Here is a 20,447-nt window from a genome sequence, read left to right as displayed (position 1 = left end):
AAATGGAAAGAGAGAGAGAGACAGAGATACACAGAGAAAAAGAGAGAGAAACAGAGACAGAGAGAAAAAAAGAGAGGGAGAGAGAGAAATGGAAAGAGAGAGAGAGATACACAGAGAAAAAGAGAGAAACAGACAGAAAGAGAGAGCGAGAGAGAGAAATGGAAAGACACATACAAACACAGAGAGAGAGAAACACACACACAGAGAGAGATAAAGAGATAGGGAGACAGAGAGAGACAGAGACAAACAGAAAGAAAGAAAAAGAGAGAAAGAGACAGAGAGTGGGAGGGAGAGAGAAAGAGAGAGAAATGGAAAGAGAGAGACACACACACAGACAGAGAGAAACACACACACAGAGAGAGAATGAAAGAGAAAGAGAGGGGGGAGAGAGACAGAGACAAAGACAGAGATAAAGAAAAAGAGAGACAGAGACAGAAAGAAAGAAAGAGAGAGAGAGAGAGAGAAAGAGAGAAAAATAGAAAGAGACACACAGAGAGAGAAACAGAGAGAATGAACAGGAAAGAGAGAGAGGGGGAGAGAGAGACAGAGACAAAGACAGAGAGAAAGAAAAAGAAAGACAGAGAGAAGGGGCGGGGAGATTAGCCTGTCTGCAGTTTTCTTTCTCTCTTTTTCTCACATGAGCACATGAACTTTCTTCAGATACAGATTGGCAGAACTGTGTGTTTTCAAAGCATCTGCCGTTCATCGCCTAGATGGGATGATTGGTCTTGGATCTTTCAACAAATCATGCCAAATAAAAACCTTGTTTATGCGACAAGCGTAGGAAGCTTCGGTGGGTGGGGGGACAAAAATGCTGGGGTTTTTGCATGTCAAGACATCTCCCTTGCTGATGGGGGTCATCCTAAATAGGCTAGAGAAATATGCGCTGGAAGGAGGCATGCTTATTGTATGCATGTACGTATATATCACTGGAGAAAAGCCTAATGCTGGGAATGAATGAGGGCAAAAGAAGAAGAAGGGGAAGGCAGAGAATGAGGTGGCTGGATGGCGTCACCGAAGCAGCAGGCATGAGGTTAAATGGACTCCAGTGGATGGTAGAGGACAGGAAGGCCTCGAGGAACGTTGTCCATGGGCTCGCGATGGGTGGAATATGACTTCACAACTAACAACAAAGATAGATAGATAGATAGATAGATAGATAGATAGATAGATAGATAGATAGATAGATAGATAGATAGATAGACAGATGATAGATAGAAAGATAGAAAGATAGATAGATAGATAGATAGATAGATAGATAGATAGATAGATAGATAGATAGATAGATGGGTGGGTGGGTGGGTGGGTGGGTGGGTGGGTGGGTGGGTGGGTGGGTGGGTGGGTGGCTGGATGGATGGACGGACGGACAGACAGACACAGACACACACACACACACACACACATCTGGGGTGGGTTGTTGCTGCTGTTACTGCTGGTTCAGTGCAGGCACGCTTTGCTTTGGTTGGGATGAGAGAGAGTGATTTGCACAGTCACTCAACTGGATTTCATGCCTAAAGCGGGACTAGAACTCACAGTCTCCTGATGATTGTCCCAGAGTTGGGGAGGAATCTGGACCAGTCCTGGAGTCTGGGAAGACTCTGATGAGGGCTCTATGTCAGAGGCAAAGAGGGGGCCAGAGCCGTGTACCAGTTATCAGCTGCCTTCAGGGTCAGATATCAGTGAGGCAGAAGAACAGCTGGAGCCTGTTCCCAGTGTGCTCATGCACAGAGTTGCCAGACGAAGGGAACAGTTAAAGAACAGGGGTCGACTTGGGAGTAAGGTCACAGGTGGACGGTGAATGGCCCCTCCCAGAGGAAATAAAAGAGGAGCGAAAGGGAAGTGGAGTTTGCAGGAGACCATTAGTTCGCTTCATTGGTTCGTGACTCTCCGAGACTCCTTGCCAAGTTTTGCAGATCTCGGCCTGGCAGCTCTCCAAGCCAGATAAGGTCTGTGACTATAAATCCTCCCTGGAAAGACTTTGCTGGATGTGAACGAGCAGAATTAATTCATTACATTAATAAAAGAGTTTTTTGTTCGGACACGGAGTTTGCTTCATGCTCTTGGGAAGCCTCGGTCAGAATACTATTAAGGTTTGGTAGCAGCTTGTAGGAATACAGGGAGGGAACCTTTCACCACAACATAATGTACATTATGCATTGTGGAGGAAACAATGTATTGTTTGGCATATATTGGAGCCTTTTCCAATGAATACGCCTATTTTTAGTCTTCAATTCAGTAATGATGAGCAATGCATTATTCATGTATTCATATAATATTTATGAAAAGTTTAATGCAATATTTTTTAAGGAAAATGCCCCTTTAAAACGTCTAGGCACTACGGAATAACAATTTTTAAGTCAGCAGCTTCTGCTCGTATTAAGACATAATACATTTTTCAACAAGTCCTTCATATATGCTGATTTTAAGTTTTTAAAAAAATCGGTAACCTCTGTCTCCATTGAATCAAATGCCGCTGTTCTGTTTTTTTTTAAAAAAAATATTACTTTTCCTTTGCCAACAGACATTCAAGAATTCTATGAAGTGACCCTACTGAACTCTCAGAAAAGTTGCCAGCAAAAGATAGAAGAAGCCAATCAGGTTGCAGAAAAATGGGAAAAGACACCATCTCTAGGAACGGATAATGAAAATCAGCCCAAAACATCAGAGGTATCGTTTTTAAAGAGTTGACTTATCTGTCTCTGTCTCTCTGTCTCTATCTCTGTCTTTCTCTGTCTCTCTCCCTCTGTGTGTGTGTGTCGCTCTCTCTGTCTCTCTGCCTCTCTGCCTCTGTCTCCCCCCCTCTCTCTGTGTCTCTCTCTGTGAGTCTCTCTGTCTTTCTCTCTTCCTCTCTCTCTCTCCCTGTCTTTCTCTGTCTCTCTCTCTGTCTCCCTCCACCCTCTCTGTGTGTGTCTCTCTGTCTATCTCTGTCTCTCTGTCTTCCTCTCTCTCTCCCTCCCTCTCTCTATGTGTGTCTCTGTCTCCCTCTATGTCTCTATCTCTGTCTCTTTGTCTCTCTATCTCTTGTTTTTCTGTCTCCCACTCTCTCTCTCTGTGTATCTTTCTCTGTCTCTCTCTCTGTCTCCCTCCACCCTCTCTGTGTGTGTCTCTCTGTCTATTTCTGTCTTTCTGTCTTCCTCTCTCTCTCCCGTCCTCTTTCTATGTGTGTCTCTCTGTCTCCCTCTATCTCTCTATCTGTCTCTTTGTCTCTGTCTCTCTATCTCTGTCTTTCTCTCTCCCTCTCTCACCCCCTCTCTCTGTCTCTGTCTCTCTGTCTCTCTGTCTCTCTGTCTCTCTCTCTCTCTCTCTCTCTCACACACACACACACAGGGGGAGTAAAACCAACATACACATTTAAATAAGAGCATCATTAGAACTGAAAATGAATTATGATTGGCTTAGTAAAAAATATATTACACAATGAGATTTCAGGTTTATGCTGCATAAGAATCTTTCCATGTAGAGAACTAAAGGACCATGGGTTATTAATGTATGGTGATGTTACAATTAGCCAGGAGACTAAAGCATTAGTACAGAGTAATTATTTGGCTACCAATTATTTGGCTAACTCTAGCCAAAGACTTATTTGGCTAGTTCGTTTACTTCATGCTTAACCATGGTGCCCCACGTCTCCTCACCAGAAAGACGAGTGACATCCTGCGGTATCACCTGGGGCCTTTTCTCACCGCCAATGTCTCATCGCAATTGGGCATCAAATCTATCTGTCTGTCTGTATATCTTTATATCTCTTTCTTTCTTTCGTTCTTTCTTTCTTTCTTTCTCTCTCTCTCTCTTTCTCTCTCTCTCTCTCCCTACCCACCCACCCACCCTTCTTTCTTTCTTTCTTTCTTTATCTATCTATCTATCTATCTATCTATCTATCTATCTATCTATCCATCCATCCATCCATCCATCCATCCATCCATCCATCCATCCATCCATCCATCCATCCATCTATCTCTATGCCTTGTTTTGTGTCTAGGGTGAAACAATATTCTACACGCGTACAGAACTTTGCAGAAATGTTATTTTCCTTATTCTTTCTTTGGTGTTCTTCCATCAGCCAAATGGGGCATCTTGCTTGAAAACAAGTTTTCAGTTTTCCACTATGGCGTATTTTGCATTTCTCCATTCACTAAATGTTTTTATTATTGATTTTTCGATGGCTATGATGATCAAGAGTTTTTTATATTTTTGGAAATCGTTTGGAGTGCCTTATTTTGAACTTGGAAAGGAAGGATCTATATCCCATAACGATTGCATAAGTGACGGACGAATAGAGTCAATATTTTGTATATCCTCCCCAACAGAGAAAAAGTGCTTATCTTTGTTTCTGTAGCCATAGAATGGATGGTAATGGAAGCCGAAGGATTTAGCCGTGCTTGCATTATTTAAGGTTCTTAAAAAAGATTTTGGAGGTTACCATATCAGCGGGAGCTGCATTGGTTGAGAGTTTGCTTCTGGGTGCTGGTTGTCACCTTTAAAGCCCTTCATGGTTTGGGAACCAGGTTGTTTGAAGAACCATCTCTTGCTGGTCCCATCAACTAGAGCGGGAAGGCAAGGAATGTTGGGGGTCCCATCCCTTAAGGAAGCATATCTGGCAGGATCCAGAAGAAGGGCTTTCTCCACGATGGCTTCCTCCCTTGGGGGCATCATTTCTGCATAAATTAGACTGGCCCCCACTTTGACAATTTTGGCAGGGTGATGTCTCTGCTTTTCAGTATGCTGTCTAGATGTGCCATTTGCCAAAGCGCTAAGGGTAGTTGTGTACAACATGCACAATTGGAGGGAACCAGAGAACATTCTGTTTATCATCTGCCAAAAAAAAGTGTGTATAGTCAAGGCGATGGTTTTCCCAGTTGCAATGGATGGCTGTGAAGGTTGGACCATAAGAAAGGCTGAGCGCCAAAGAATGGAGGCCTTTGAACTCTGGTGCTGGAGAAGACTCCTGCATTGAGTCCCTTGGACTGCAAGGTGATCCAACTAGTCAGTCCTAGAAGAGATCAACCCTGACTGCTCTTTAGAAGGCCAGATCCTGAAGAGGAAACTCAAATACTTTGGCCACCTAATGAGAAGGAAGAAGGACTCCCTGGAGAAGAGCCTCATGCTGGGCAAGATTGAGGGCAAAAGAAGAAGGGGACGACAGAGAATGACGTGGATGGAGTCAATGAAGCAGTAGGCTTGAGCTTAAATGGACTCCAGAGGATGGTAGAGGACAGGAAGGCCTGGAGGAACGTCATCCATGGGGTCGTGATGAGTTAGACATGACTTCACAACTAACAACAACAACAAGAAGACCTTAGACTAGAAGTAGAATGACCTTGCACTTTGCTTTATGTTTATTTTGATGGTTTGGATGATCACTTATACAGTCCCTTCCTCCTGTTTGCTGTTTTTAATCCTTGTTTGCAGTTTGGACTGCCTTGCTAGATAGAAATCAAATAAGTAAATAAATTTACCCCTACAGTTACAGTAACATGATTAGGGGGCTGGAAGCTAGAACATACGAAGGAATTGGGTATGTCTATCCTAATGAAGGACTAGGGGGAACACGATAGAAGTAGCATATTTGAAGGGCTGCCTCAAAGAAGAAGGAGTCAAGCTATTCTCCAAAGCACCCGAGGGCAGGACAAGAAGCAATGGATAGAAACTATCCAAGGAGTGAAGCAACCTAGAACTAAGGAGAAGATTTCCTAATGGCGAGAGCAATTAAACCAATGGAACAGCCTGCCTTCAGAAGTTCCTTCCTTGAAGGCTTTCAGAAAAATACTGGACAACCATTTGTCTGAAATGGTTAAATTTAGGGTGTCCTGCTCGAGGAGGGGGTTAGACTAGAAGACTTCCAAGGTCCCTTCCAACTCTATTATTCTATGAACGTGTAGGCGTGGATTTCAGAGAAAATTAGAGAAATTCATGGAACAAATGTTGATCAAGTTTCTTATCAGCCAGATAACCAAAACCAGCTTTGATGTTCATTCAGTCTTCATATGAAACTTTCTCTCTCTCTCATTCTCAGTGTTCTTACAGACAAAGTCCCCTAAATTCTTGTCAGTAATCAGCAGGAACCTTGACACAGTTAGAGGACTGCTATAATATATGCCTGGCAGTTGGGTGGCATAGCCCAGGTATGTATTTATCCCAATCCTGTATTAGAGGGAGCCCCCTCGTGGAATACTGTGAAGCCGTTACCATGGCAACTCCACTGTGCTGTACAGTAGAAGCCATTTTAAGGCACAACAGGCTATATCTAATCAGAACTTGAATCCAAAATGCACACGATCACTGTCAAAAGTACTGTGACTTGACACTATAGATATAATTCAGTCCTTTTCATTTCAGTGATTCAGGCACTCTAGAGTTATGCTGGAACACACATACACACAAACACACACTCTCAATGTTCTTACAAACAGAGTCCCCTAAATTCTTGTCATTAATCAGCAGGAACCTTGGCACATTTAGAGGACTGCTATAATATATGCCTGGCAGTTGGGTGGCATAGCCCAGGGATGTATTTATCCCAATCCTGTATTAGAGGGAGCCCCCTCGTGGAATACTGTGAAGCTGTTACCATGGTAACTCCACTGTGCTGTACAGTAGAAGCCATTTTAAGGCACAACAGGCTGTGTCTTAACAGAACTTGAATCCAAAATGCACACAATCACTGTCAAAAGTACTGTGACTTGACACTATAGATATAATTCAATCCTTTTCATTTCAGCGACTCAGACATTCTGGAGTTATGCTGGAACGCGCGCACACACACACACAAAAACACACTCTCACAATGTTCTTACAAACAGAGTCCCCTAAATTCTTGTCATTAATCAGCAGAAACCTTGGCACATTTAGAGGACTGCTATAATATATGGCTGGCAGTTCGGTTATTATTTTTTTGTTCAAGAGGTGGATTCTTGCATTTTACAGCAGCCTGTATACAGCCAAGAGGAATTCAAAGATAGCCCTAAGGGAGCCATTTAGGGTGGAAGTTATTAAGACATAAATTACAACTGCTGAGTAGGCACTCTTTAAATATAAGCAATCTCGTTTTTTTGCAGAGTGTACCACAAGCCATTTGAGAAGAAGTCTGTCCGATCTTTTTAGATGCTGACGGGTTTAGGAACTGCTTCAACCAGCATCTCCCTAGTTGTAAGAAAAGGGAGGGAGTGAAAAGAGGAATAAGCCTAGAATCCTTACATAGCTACAAGAAAACTACGTCCATCCCGCCTTGAGTGCTGTTGACCCTTATTTAACACTAACTCGGTTACTGTTAAAGGGGGACTTGGTGGCTCAGTGGCTACGATGCTGAGCTTGTCGATCAGAAAGATCGGTGGTTCGGCGGTTCAAATCCCTAGCGCCACGTTATGGAGTGAGCTCCCGTGACTTGTCCCAGCTTCTGCCAACCTAGCAGTTCGAAAGAACGTAAAAATGCAAGTAGAGAAATAGGAACCACCATTGGTGGGAAGGTAACAGTGTTCTGTGCACCTTCAGCACTTAGTCATGCCGGCCACATGACCACGGAGATATTTTTGCACAGTGCTGGCTCTTCAGCTTTGGTTTATAGGTTTATAGGTTTATTGGGATTTATATGCCGCCCTTTTCCCTGAGGGGACTCAGGGCGGCTTACAACCACAGGGGAGGGGAAGTGCAAGGTCAAAACAAACACTTTGTGAACAAAAGAAAAATAATAAAACACAACTTTCATTCAACAATCAAACACTCGGGCGGGTAATTGAAGCCTATCCCCAGGCCTGCTGGGAGAGCCAGATCTTGAGGGCTGCGCGGAAGGTCTGGATCGTGGTGAGGGTGCGGATCTCCATGGGGAGCTCGTTCCATAGGGTCGGGGCAGCAACAGAAAAGGCTCTCCTCCGTGTGGTCGCCAGTCGATATTGACTGGCAGATGGAATTCGGAGGAGGCCCAGTCTGTGCGATCTGATTGGTCGATTTAGGGAGGTAATCGGCAGAAGGCGGTCTCTCAAGTACCCAGATCCACTACCATGGAGTGCTTTAAAGATGGTCATCATTATCCTGAAGCGCACCCGGAGACCAACAGGCAGCCAGTGCAGCTCGCGGAGGACAGGTGTAACGTGGGCGAACCGAGGTGCGCCCACTATCACTCGCGCGGCTGCATTTTGGACTAGCTGTAGTCGCCGGATGCACTTCAGGGGCAACCCCATGTAGAGCCCATTGCAGTATTCCAGTCTAGAGATCACAAGGGCTCGAGTGACTGTTGTGAGGGCCCCCCGATCTAGGTAGGGCCGCAACTGGCGGACCAGGCGAACCTGGGCAAATGCCCCCCTGGTCACAGCTGACAGCTGGTGGTCAAAAGTCAGCTGTGGATCCAGGAGGACTCCTAAGTTGCGGACCCTATCTGAGGGGTATAAAATTTGACCCCCCAGCCTAAGCGTTGGTGTATTAGCCAAATTATTAGGGGGGAAACACAACAGCCACTCGGTCTTATCCGGGTTGAGCACCAGTTTGTTAGCACTCATCCAGTTCTTAACGGCCTCCAGACCCCGGTTCATCACGTCCACCGCTTCATTGAGTTGGCACGGGGCGGACAGATACAATTGCGTATCGTCCGCATATTGATGGTATTTTATCCCGTGCCTCCGAATGATCTCGCCCAGCGGTTTCATGTATATGTTAAATAGTAGGGGGGATAGGACCGAACCCTGAGGTACTCCACATGTTAGGGGCCTCAGGGACGATCTCTGCCCCCCTACTAACACCGACTGCGACCTGTCCGAGAGGTAGGAGGAGAACCACCGCAAAACAGTGCCTCCCACTCCCACCTCCCGCAGTCGTCGCAGAAGGATACCATGGTCGATGGTATCGAAAGCCGCTGAGAGGTCAAGGAGAACCAGGATGGACGCATAGCCTCCATCTCTGGCCCTCCAGAGATCATCGGTCAATGCGACCAAAGCGGTTTCTGTGCTGTAACCAGGTCTGAAGCCGGACTGGAAGGGGTCAAGATAGCTAGCTTCCTCCAAGGCCCGTCGAAGCTGAAAGGCCACCACCTTCTCAACAACCTTCCCGATAAAGGGAAGGTTGGAGACAGGACGAAAGTTGTTTAAGATGGCTGGATCTAACGATGGTTTCTTTAGGAGGGGTCTCACCACCGCCGTTTTGAGTGCGGCGGGGAAGTGCCCCTCCCGAAGGGAGGCGGTGACAACCGCCTGGATCCAGCCATGTGTCACCTCCCTGCTGTTAGCCACCAGCCAGGAGGGACACGGGTCCAGAATACAAGTGGAGGCACTTACAGCTCGGATGGCCTTGTCCACATCCCCAGAGGCAACTTCCTGGAACTCAACCCAGAACTGATGTGGCAAATGATCCTCCTGTGTCTCAGCTGGATCTACTGCGGTGGAGTCCAAGTCCGATCGAAACCGAGCTACTTTGTCCGCCAAGAATTGAGCATAATCCTCAGCCCTACCCTGCAAGGGGTCTCCCGCATCCCTCCTATTAAGGAGGGAGCGGGTTATCCTGAACAGGGCGGCTGGGCGTGACTCGGCGGACGCCACCAAGGAAGAAATATATGATCTTTTTGCAGTTCTTAATGCTCGGACATAGTCCTTGGTGCAGGTAGTTAAGAGTGCTCGGTTTGCCTCGGACCTATCGGACCTCCACTGGTGCTCTAGGCATCTCCTCCGGCGTTTCTTCTCCCGGAGTTCCTCGGTAAACCAGGGAACTCTCCGGGATCCACTGACCCGGAGGGGCCGTAGTGGCGCAATCCGGTCGAGAGACTCCGACGCCGCTGAGTACCAGGCGGCAGCCAGAGTCTCCGCCGAACTGTGGGCGAGGGTATCAGGAATAACCCCAAGCTCCGTCTGGAACCTCAAAGGGTCCATAAGTCGCCTGGGGCGGAACCACCTGGTCGGTTCCTCCTCCCTACGGTGGGGGTTTGGCCTCCGGAAGTCAAGCCTCAGTAGGCAATGAAAGCTTTGAAACGGAGATGACAACTGCCCCCTAGAGTGGGAAACAACTAGCAAGTATGTGCAAGGGGAACCTTTATCTTTTAGGTGACAGTTGAAAATCTTCCTCTGCATAGCCTTGAAGAGCAATAAATAAGTTTAATTAAACCTTCACACATAGACCTAGTCAATCAATCAATCAATCAGAACAGAGCTGGAAGGGACCTTGGAGGTCTTCCAGTCCAACCCACTGCTCAAGCAATTCAGGCAAGTGACTATCTAGTCTCTTCTTTAAAACCTCCAGTGATGAAGCGCCTACAACTTCTGGAGGCAAGCTGTTCCACTGGTCAATTCTCCTCACTGTTAGGACACTAGAAACTAAGTTGCTCCTTAGTTCCAAGTTGCTTCTCTCCTTGATTAGTTTCCATCCATAGCTTCTTGTTCCTGAGCTACAGGTAAATAAATTAATCCCTCTCTCAAATACTAGAAGACTGCTATCATGTCCCCCTTATAGTCCTCCTTTTCTCTAGACTAGCCAAATCCAAATCTTGCAGCCGTTCTTCAAGTTTTCATCTCCAGGCCTTTGATTGTCTTACTTGCTCTTAGTTTAGTTTAGTTTCCTCGGGTGGATGGGAAGGGCAGAAAGCTGAGAAATGACCAATCAGGTTTGTGGTCCAAACCAATGTTGATCACGTTTAGCAACTTTAAGATGTCTGGGCTGCATGCTGACTGTGGAATTGTGGGAATTGAAGTCCAGATGTCTTAAAGAGTTGCCAAGCCCTGTAAAGACTGGTCCACACTGAACACCAACTCATCCCAACACACGTTTCAATCAATCAGGGGTGGATTCCTGCCAGTTCCTCTGTAGAAGAGGTTCCACAAATCTATCCTGCCATTTAGAACCGGTTCCAGCTCCCTCCCCCCCCCCCGCACCACGCTTGCCCCGCCTGCTGCTCACTGATTGGCTGGCTCACCAATTGCCCCGCCCGCCTCTAAGAGTCCTATCTAAACCTTAAAGTCTTAAAGCTGTCAAGTTTGAACACTCCTGGGTTTTTTTTTCCCTAAAGGGTTAGGGGTGCAAGGGTCTTATAACTTGACAGCTTTAAGACTTGCGTGCTTCAATGCCAGAGTTCCTGAGCCCACATGACTGGAGGAGGAATTCTGGGAGTTGAAGTCCACAAGTCTTAAAGCTGTCAAATTTGAACACCTCTGGTTTTTTTTTATAAAGGGTTGGGGGTGCAAGAGTCTTGGAACTTGACAGCTTTAAGACTTGCGTGCTTCAAATGCCAGAGTTTCTGAGCGAACATTTTGGTTGCTAAGCAAGAGCGTTGTTAAGTGAGTTTCACCACATTTTACAAGTTGGCTACGCCCACCCGGTCACATGGCCACCAAGCCACTCCTACCCGGTCACATGGCCAGCAAACCACTCCCACAAAGCAGGCCACACCTACAGAAGAGGTTCTAAAAAAAATTGAAACCCACCACTGCACTCAACCCAGATTGGTATTTCACAAATTAAGATACTTCCATGAATAGCAGTGTAAAAAAAACAGTTTAGACCCCAGGACATAATAGCCTTCAGACCCTTCACACAGCCATTTTAGAACTATAAGAATAAATTCATCAAAAAAAGCCGCAGGCCTTTCATTCCAGTAAAACACTGGTGTCCTCTCTTTATCCATTTCTTTTTTAAAAAATCGAAGTCTAGAAACATATCTCAATCCTAAAAATTAAATGATGGTGGAGGAGGAGGAGGAAAGGGAAGGGAGAAGAAGAAGAAGAAGAAGAAGAAGAAGAAGAAGAAGAAGAAGAAGAAGAAGAAGAAGAAGAAGAAGAGCAGGAGGAGGAGGAGGAGGAGGAGGGGGAGGAAGAAGGAGAAGGAGGAAAGAAAGAAAGAAAGAAAGAAAGAAAGAAAGAAAGAAAGAAAGAAAGAAAGAAAGAAAGAAAGAAAGAAAATTGTTTGTATAAATGAATTTAAGTTTGGAATAGTTTCTCATCCTTTCAGTAGGAAAGTAAATAAAACCAGAAAGAGTACAATAGACTAGCAATAACTTCTCAGTTGTCGACCTTCTATGGAGGTGACTCTTCTTTCATTAAAGGTCTCCTTTCACTTTCACTTTCACTTTCAGCCTCTCCTTTCATCAGGTGAGGCTCCGGGACTGCCATATTTTTTAGCGGGGAAAACGTTCCTGCCTTTTTATTCAGGGAGAAAATTAAGGTGAAAGGAAATTGGAGTTCAGTCTCTGCTACGGAGCTGCAAGTAGAAGGCCCGGCTAAGCTTTTATTACCATCCAGATAACCTCCTAATTTGCCGGTATCGCTTCAGCCGCACATTTAAGGAGAATTTATTTTGTCACCCGTCGGTTTCAAGGGACATTTAGGCCGCGGACTTAGACTGATTTAGCAGCCATGCCTCAGAAAGCTGCCTGAAGAAATGTTGCTCCTTAAGGAGCAAAGGACGAAAAGTAGTCCTTCGCTCCATTCTCCATCTAGAAATGGAATAGCTGTAGGGTAACTTTAACTGTACGGTTACTTAGAGAGGAGCGTGTGGGAAGCCCACCCTCCTGAAGAATGAAATATTTTGGGAAATATTAAAAAGTCAGAATATTATATTTCCCCAAAAGGGAGAAACGGAGAAGAAACACGCTCTTAAAGATAGAAAGCAGCTCCCAGTCCTTCTGAATAGCCCAGAGCAGATGCCAGCACTTAAGGAGATAAAAGAGCTCATTGAAAGAGGAAGAGGACTGTCTAGATGGCTCTGTTCATAAGCAAAGCGAACACTGCAGGCAGAAATCCATTCAAGGCAGGATATTTTGAAACTCCTTGCAGCAAGGTTTGACACCTAACAAAAGCAAGAGTGATAGGATTAGAACAAGCAACCCCTCACCCAAGATCCAGCGCAGGGCGAAAGCCATTAGCCACAATAGGAATTGCCCAACGCCCTTTCAAACACACAACCTCCTTCATTGCGCAGGCGCGCACAAATGCACACATACAAAGAAGCAGCAGTATTTTAGGACCTGTATAAAATCCTGGCACTCATCTAGCTAGTTGTTCAGCTGATCCAGAACTGCATGCTGTCTTTGTGGTTCTGTATATCAATAAACTTTCTTTCCAATCAGCCTCCATGTTGGCTCCAGCGTCTTGCTCCCAGCTTGGAATTGAACCGGATGGATTTTCCTTCCAGCAAGCGCTTGGAGAGGGCTGGGAGACAGTTTTAATTTATTGGGTTTACAGACTTCTTTTATTTGATGTGTGGGTACCTATTTTTTTGGGAAGTTTAAGAAAGTTTGAGTAAATTAATTAGTAATTAATTAGTCATTTAATAAATTTATATGCCGCCCAATCCCGTAGGACTCCGGGCGGCTTACAGAAACAAGATAAAAGTTAAAAAGTTAAAAATAGAAAGAGAAACAATTTAAAAACAACACGCCATACATTCCATCTAGGTGGAGTTGGACCTTGTTCGTGAAGTCAACAGCTCCCGGCCTGCCGGAATAGCCCGGTTTTAGTGGCTTTTCGGAAGGCCGAGAGAGTGGGAAGGGTCCGGATCTCTACGGGTAGATCGTTCCACAGGGCTGGAGCAGCTACAGAGAAGGCCCTCCCCCGAGGGGCCGCCAGCCAGCATTGTCCAGTCGATGGCACCCGGAGAAGGCCCAACCTGTGAGATCTTATCGGCCGTTGGGAGGTATGTGGCAGGAGGCAGTCTCTCAGATATCCAGGTCCTAAGCCATGTAGGGCTTTAAAAGTAATGACTAGCACCTTGAAGTGCATTCGGAGACCAATAGGAAGCCAGTGCAGCTCGCGAGGATGTATAACATGGGTGTATCTAGGTACACCCGTTTTCACTCGCGCGGCTGCATTCTGGACCAACTGTAGTCTCCGAACACTTTTCAGGGGCAGCCCCATGTAGAGCGATTCCCCCCCCCCCATTTGATATTTTTACTCAATGAACTTAGTTTCAGCTTATCTAGTGGGAGAACCTGATTTTCAGTCCGTTGTGGATTCTGTTAAAGTTTAACAGAAGATGGACCAAAAAATAGCCAACATCTTAAGAAACCTCAAAGACAAGATCCAGCTAGAAAACCAAGGAGTCTATGAAATACCATGCAAAATCTGCCCAGCCACATACATTGGACAAACTAATAGGAGAATAAATGCATGCATTGCAGAACACAAGAACGCGGTTCAGAAAAGAAGAAAAAACTTCCTCCCTCTTCCAGCACCTTAAAGCAACAGGACATGAAATTGATTTTGGAAGAACCAAATTAAGCTACTTAATTGTATCTGAGAGTCCCACCTATCGGCTGCTTTCCCTTTCCAAAACAGATGTGTTGTTGTTCAGGTGTCCTCACCACGCAGTGACCCCTCAACCGTGCCGATCCAGAACTCCTCCGGGTGATCTCTTGGGAAAAGATACTAAAATTAGTAGTTCTCAGTCGGTCCTCCTCCGTGCCTCTTGTTTTTGAAGTTTCTTTCTGTATTTGTGTCAGAAGCGCCTTCAAATTACAGGCATGTAACTTTCAACACGGAGCAAGTAAAATAGGTATTAAAAAGAAGATCATAGAAATATAGCACAGGTAAAAGTATGTAAAATAATTAGTTTGGAGCGGTTTACCTTGAGTTTGTATCTATTGTTTGCCTGTGTATTATTGCGGTTGAAGCTGAAGTAGTCGTCGACAGGTAAGACGTTGTAGCAGACAATTTTGTGTACTACGCTTAGATTGGATGGCGGGCGACGTAGTTCTAGGTTCTCCAAGCCCAAAATTTCGAGGCTGGTGGCATAAGGGATTCTATTGTGAGCAGAGGAGTGGAGGACTCTTCTCGTGAAATACCTCTGGACACCACGCAATTGAACTGATGTCCTATAGGCAGGGCGGATTCCAGGCAGATCAGCTGTATTCGAGAATTGGTCTGGCAAAGGTTTTGTATGTCCTAGTTTGCAGTGCAATGTTATGGGAGAAGAAGCTTCACAAAATTAGGTTAACAACTCTTAATGCCTTTTTGGCAATCTTGTTATAGTGGGCTCTGGTCTTAGATCATTTGAGATCGTTTGAGATCTAAGCCCCAGAGCTAGATGGTTTGAGATCTTCTAGCTATCAGCCATCAATGGATCAGATGATATTTTTTTTAATCCATTTTATTTTTTTATATTAGATCAGTGTTTCTCAACCTTGGCAACTTGAAGATGTCCGGACTTCAATTCCTAGAATTCCCCATTCTGGGAATTGAAGTCCGGACATCTTCAAGTTGCCAAGGTTGAGAAACACTGTATTAGATGTTCTGCCATTGTTGCTGTATTTTCCTTTGGGCAGATAACTTATACATAAACATTAGCTAAAACAATAAGAATTCAGTTGCTGTAAGTGTGTTCTCCCTGCAGATTTCCCATAGGTAGGCAGTGCGTCCATGGAGGGGAGAGAAAGCTGTGGTTTATTCATTGCTCTTAATAATGTCAATATTTTTACTGCCTGGAAAAAGGAAAACAGGGTGACTCTGCGTTAAAAATGTCATTTTTTTTTAGTGGCTATTGTTTAAAGGCAAGGCATAATCTCAGCAGGATTAGGGCCCTTAACTGGTTCTTCTCTAAGAATCTTAAGAATCATTTGTCTTACTTACACACCTATCACCTCTGATCATTTTCCAAATCTAAGCCATTACGTATGAAATTTCCATTCAACGGCAAGAGTTTTCCATTGTGGTTACATGGCTAAGAGCATACCGAGGTTCAGCCTGTCACCATTTGCTGCTAAAACAACTTTAAAGGGTTTGTTTAAAGTTGAGAATAGAATAAAAGAGTTGGAAGGGACCTTGGAGGTCTTCTAGTCCAACCCCCTGCTTAGGCAGGAAACCCCATACCATTTCAGACAAATGGTTATCCAACATCTTCTTAAAAACTTCTGGTGTTGGAGAATTCACAACTTCTGGAGGCAGGTTGTTCCACTGATTAATTGTTCTGTTAGGAAATTTCTTCTTAGTGAGACCATAAGTGAAGCCATCTACTTGCTGCTTAATTTTCCTTTCCTTCCCTTTCTTCCATCCCTCTTCTTTTCCTTTCTCTTTCTTTCCTCTCTTTTCCTTCCCTTCCCTTTCTTCCATCCCTACTCCTTTCCTTCCCTTCCTTTTGTTTTTCTTTGCCTGCCTGCCTGCCTGCCTTCCTTCCTTCCTTCCTTCCTTCCTTCCTTCCTTCCTTCCTTCCTTCCTTCCTCCCCCCCTCTCTCTTCCTCCTCCTCCTCCTCCTTCTCCTCCTCCTCCTCTCTTCCCTCTGCATTCTGGACCAATTCAAACTTCTTAAAGGCAATATCGTGTAGATAGATGCACATCCTTAACGCAGCACTTTAGATACTACTGAAAGAGATCTGCCTGTCACAGTGTGATCTATAACTTTGAACTAGATGGCTATGGGGGGACCTGGTCCATTCACAGTTGCTTCCCACATTGACCAAAAAGCAATGATCCCTTCCTTTAATTTCTGTTAAAAGATGGTACAAAATGAGCAGGAATATATATCTTCACTGCATCAGCCAGGAAAAGCCACCTGGGTCTTTGCTCATGGCATTCCGACTTCCGATATTCCACGAAGATATTCCATTTCTTCCGGTTCTTCAATTAATTTAGGGAGATTAATATTTAAATATCATTAGGCTTGCTTTCTTCTGGCTCATTTTCTCTCATTCAACCTAAGTGTGTGTCGAGGCGAGTTTGATTTAAATCAGATGGATTAAAAACCACTCGGTCGAATGATTTAAATCATGATTTATTCACTGAATGGAAATCAGAGACTCAAAGTGGCAAGTCCCCCCTTCTCAGTGCATGAGTTGAGTCAGAGGTTGGGCTTCAAAAATTTCAGCAACTGTTGCTGGGTGGGCGTGGCCATGGCGGGCATGGCCTAGTTGGCTTCCTCCACCATGGCGGGAAGCCCATTTTCGACTTCCCCAGGCTCCAGAGGCTTTCCTCGAGCCTCTGGGTGGGAGAAAACTGCCTCCCCCGGGCTCCTGACCCGTTTCCGGCCTTCTGGAACTTCCGGGAGGCCCGTTTTTCCCCTCCCCGAGCGTCCGTGTGGGCCTTGTGCTTACCTCACATCCAAAACAGGCTGCGTGGAGACTCCTGAGAGGGGCAGGGTGGGGTGGGTGGGGTCAGCCAGGGTCGGGAGTTGGAGCAGAGGTGGGTTTCTGCTGGTTTGCCCCGGATTGGGCGAACCGGTAGTGGCGGCGTCAGGAGGCTCCACAGAAGCAGCACATGCGCATCAGGGGTCGGTTTCTCGCCCCGTTCCAACCGGTTCGGTTGGAACGGGGCCGGCGACGTCCTCGTGCACGCGCGCGGTGCCCACATGCGTACTAGCGTCTGTGCGATGCTCCAGCTGCTCCTGGAGGATCGCGCAGGCTCTGTATGCATCCTGCGCATGCGTGGAAGCGCAGAACTCGTCAAAACAGGGTAAGGAGCGCGGGCGGGCGGGTGGGCCCTTCGCCGTTCCCGGAAGTTACTTACTTCCGGGTTCGCCGACCAACCGGTTCGCAGGGACCGCCGCGAACCGGTTGAAACCCACCCCTGATGCGCATGCACAGAAGCAGCACCTGTGCATGGACGTGCACATGAGCGAACCAGTAGCACAATAAATTGAAACCCACCACTGATTTGGAAATTCTCCAAACTGGCCATTACGTTAGCTACGAGGTTCTCCTGAATCCGGGCGAACCTGTAGCAGCCCCCACCCCCTTTGAGTTCAGTTGGAACCAGAAATGTTCTTTTGGTTATAATTTCTAGTAAAAGTTCATTCTTGTTGCTTGATCTAACTTGATTACATGTTATTTAGCAGGGAAAAGAGATGCAGATTTTATTTTTAGACGATCCATACGGCAAAAATAATCATTTCGTCTTTTTTTCTGGTTAGTTTTCATCAAGAAAGTGATTGATTATCTCCTTTAAAAACAGATTTGCAAGGTCCTTAGGAGCCAAAGCAGCTGCAGCTCAATTAATTGTGGTGAATGTTATTCGGGCTGCACTAGGAAAAATGCCATCACCAGCTTTAAAACGGTACTAATCGTCTTGTTTGTTCTGGCTAGCTTTCTTCAACTAACAGTAAAAAAAAATATAGATTATTATGTTACAAAAGAAAAAAAACCCAACAACCAACCATGCACTGGTTTTGAATTATTATATTTATGTAGCTTTAAAAAAAATCAATTTAATAAAACTTGAGTAAACCAACCCAAGCAGTTGGACAGGTACTCAATCCAATCTTTATCTCTTTTACTCAGACTAAAAAAAGAAAAACGAACTTTCCGGATTCATCGGGTCCCAAATAATTTTTCATTTTTTGAATGAACTCTTCTTAAAACAACAGCAACAACAACCAATTTTCTCTGTGCCGGTATAAGTTGCTGCTTTCAAAATGTAGACTTCAGTGGTCTCTGAATTCAGCGAGCCGGCTGAGCCTGAGAAAGTTCCCACACTTCAAGATCAGTCTGCTCGTGGGCGCGCACGCTGCGTACAAGTGCTTGATGCGTGCTGCGCGTACATTTGCGGTGCAATAAAAATTGTTCTGCGCGTGCACAGAAGCGAAAAACAAGATGGCGGCACCTATGGCGCCACCCAGAGAACCGGATCGGGGGGCGTGGCAGGCCTGTGTCGCTGCCTGGTTGTAGCGACCCAGGTCGCCAAACTGCTACTGGTTCAGCTGAACCGGTTTGAACCAGTAGGACTCCACCACTGTGTCTGTCCGATATGTGGCAGAACGTTTTGTGCCCATATAGGCCTTACCAGCCAGCTGTGGACACATTGTGGACAGCCCACAAGCTGTTAGATTTCAAGGTCCTCTTTGAACACGATGGACGGACATCACCTTTAGTACATTTCTTTTTTATTTTGCAATTTTCTTTTATTTTTAAACATACAAGAAAAACAACATAAAAATATACAGCATGTTGTTTGTTTACAAGTGTTTTTGCATCTATATTCTCAATTATAGAGTCCCGATGGGAGTGGGCGGCATACAAATTTTATTAAACTTGAAACTTGAAACTACATATACAATAATATATTTTCCATCTAATATAACTAAATGCCTCACTTTCATTGTACAACATATATTCAATTACGGTTAATATTTATATATATATATATATATATCTTTGGTTATTTGGGTTTTCTCCCGTGTAAAATTGGAGGTGTCTTGGCGACATTTTGACGAAGTCTCATTCGTCATCTTCAGGCTTCGTGCTTCCAGGAGCAATGTGAGATCTTGGCTGTTTCTTCCTTTTAACTGCCAATGTGGGTTTGAGCTGATTGGGTGGGAGCTTGGCTGTGTTCTGATCAGAATAACCAAAGACCTACATACTAACACCCGCGAAAACCTCAGAAAACACACACACACACACACACACACACACACACATACACATATATACATACATACATACACACACACACACACACACACACATACACACATATATACACACATACCAATTTTTGATTACTTCCTTATTAAAATTATTTATCAACAGCAGGATAGCTTTATAATATATACTTAGAGTTATACATTATATCACCAATCCTCTAGTACATTTCTTGAATGAATTGTCCATTGTCCATTGATTACAGCTGATATTATGATGGTTGGATGACCATGATATGGCCAGGTTCTTTCCTCCATGGTTAAGGATTGATTGTATCTGAATAGCATTGGCAAGAAAATGGAGATAGTACTTGTTCAATTAATTTTCTTAGGGCTTAGAGAAAAATTGTCAATCTCTGCATTCAAAGCTGCACTTAGTTCTATCTACAGTTGAGCCACATCCGAAAGATAATATTTATTTTTCTCTGTGTGCTGTTTGAGCGCACGCAAAAATAGACTTCAGAATACTTATCAAAAGCTCAATATTTCTCTTCAGTTCCATCTTGGCTCTGACAGTTCCATTTATTCCTTCGTCCCTTGATTCATCCGTTGCCATTAGAAGAGGATTGTTCATTATGGAGCGCTTCTGCAGTAATGTGGACATTTTCTCGATACAGCAACTGCTGGATAAAGGAAATTCTCCCTTCTGCGAACTCAAAGCGCATATAATGGAATCCGTGTGGATATTGCTCAACCATCATTGCTTTACCATACCGTATATACTCGAGTATAGGCAGACCCGAATATAAGCCGAGGCACCCAATTTTACCACAAAAAACTGGAAAAGTTATTGACTCGAGTATAAGCCTAGGGTGGGAAATGCAGCAGTTACCGATAAATTTCAAAAATAAAAATAGATACCAATAATGCCATTGCCCATTGAATAACATATACAGCCTGCCTGTGCCCATTAAATATACAGTAGCCATTGTAAAAATTTGCTCTGCATAACAAATTCTTATCACACAATACCGGTGTATTCAATGAAATACTTCACTCACCTCATGATGCTGATGTCCCGCTGTGATGCTGATGTCCCGCCTCCTATGACACACGGCACAGTGATTCCTATCATTGGATCACTGTACCAGAGGAGGTGGGACATCGCTATGTGGCTGCTTGCCATAACAAGGAGGAGG

The 20,447-nt window shown here is 44.9% G+C and overlaps 1 protein-coding gene across 8 annotated transcripts in view; it reads left to right on the top strand.

The window, feature by feature from the left end:
* The window catches only part of DLG2 (discs large MAGUK scaffold protein 2), a 1,057,900-nt gene that overhangs the window by 114,744 nt on the left and 922,709 nt on the right, over positions 1-20,447 (top strand). For all 8 annotated transcript variants that reach the window (XM_087721030.1, XM_087721029.1, XM_087721034.1 and 5 more), the window contains exon 4: positions 2,522-2,667. In XM_087721030.1, coding sequence (XP_087577156.1) covers positions 2,522-2,667 — 146 coding nt within the window. The remainder of the gene's footprint in view (positions 1-2,521; positions 2,668-20,447) is intronic.

The sequence above is a fragment of the Thamnophis sirtalis genome, unplaced genomic scaffold (genome assembly GCF_051295495.1).
Source record: "Thamnophis sirtalis isolate CommonGarterSnake01/CBP01778 unplaced genomic scaffold, rThaSir2_p1.2 scaffold_8, whole genome shotgun sequence".
NCBI lineage: Eukaryota > Metazoa > Chordata > Lepidosauria > Squamata > Natricidae > Thamnophis > Thamnophis sirtalis.
Note: the sequence above shows the minus strand (reverse complement) of the source record. Positions and strands in the feature narration are given on the sequence as shown.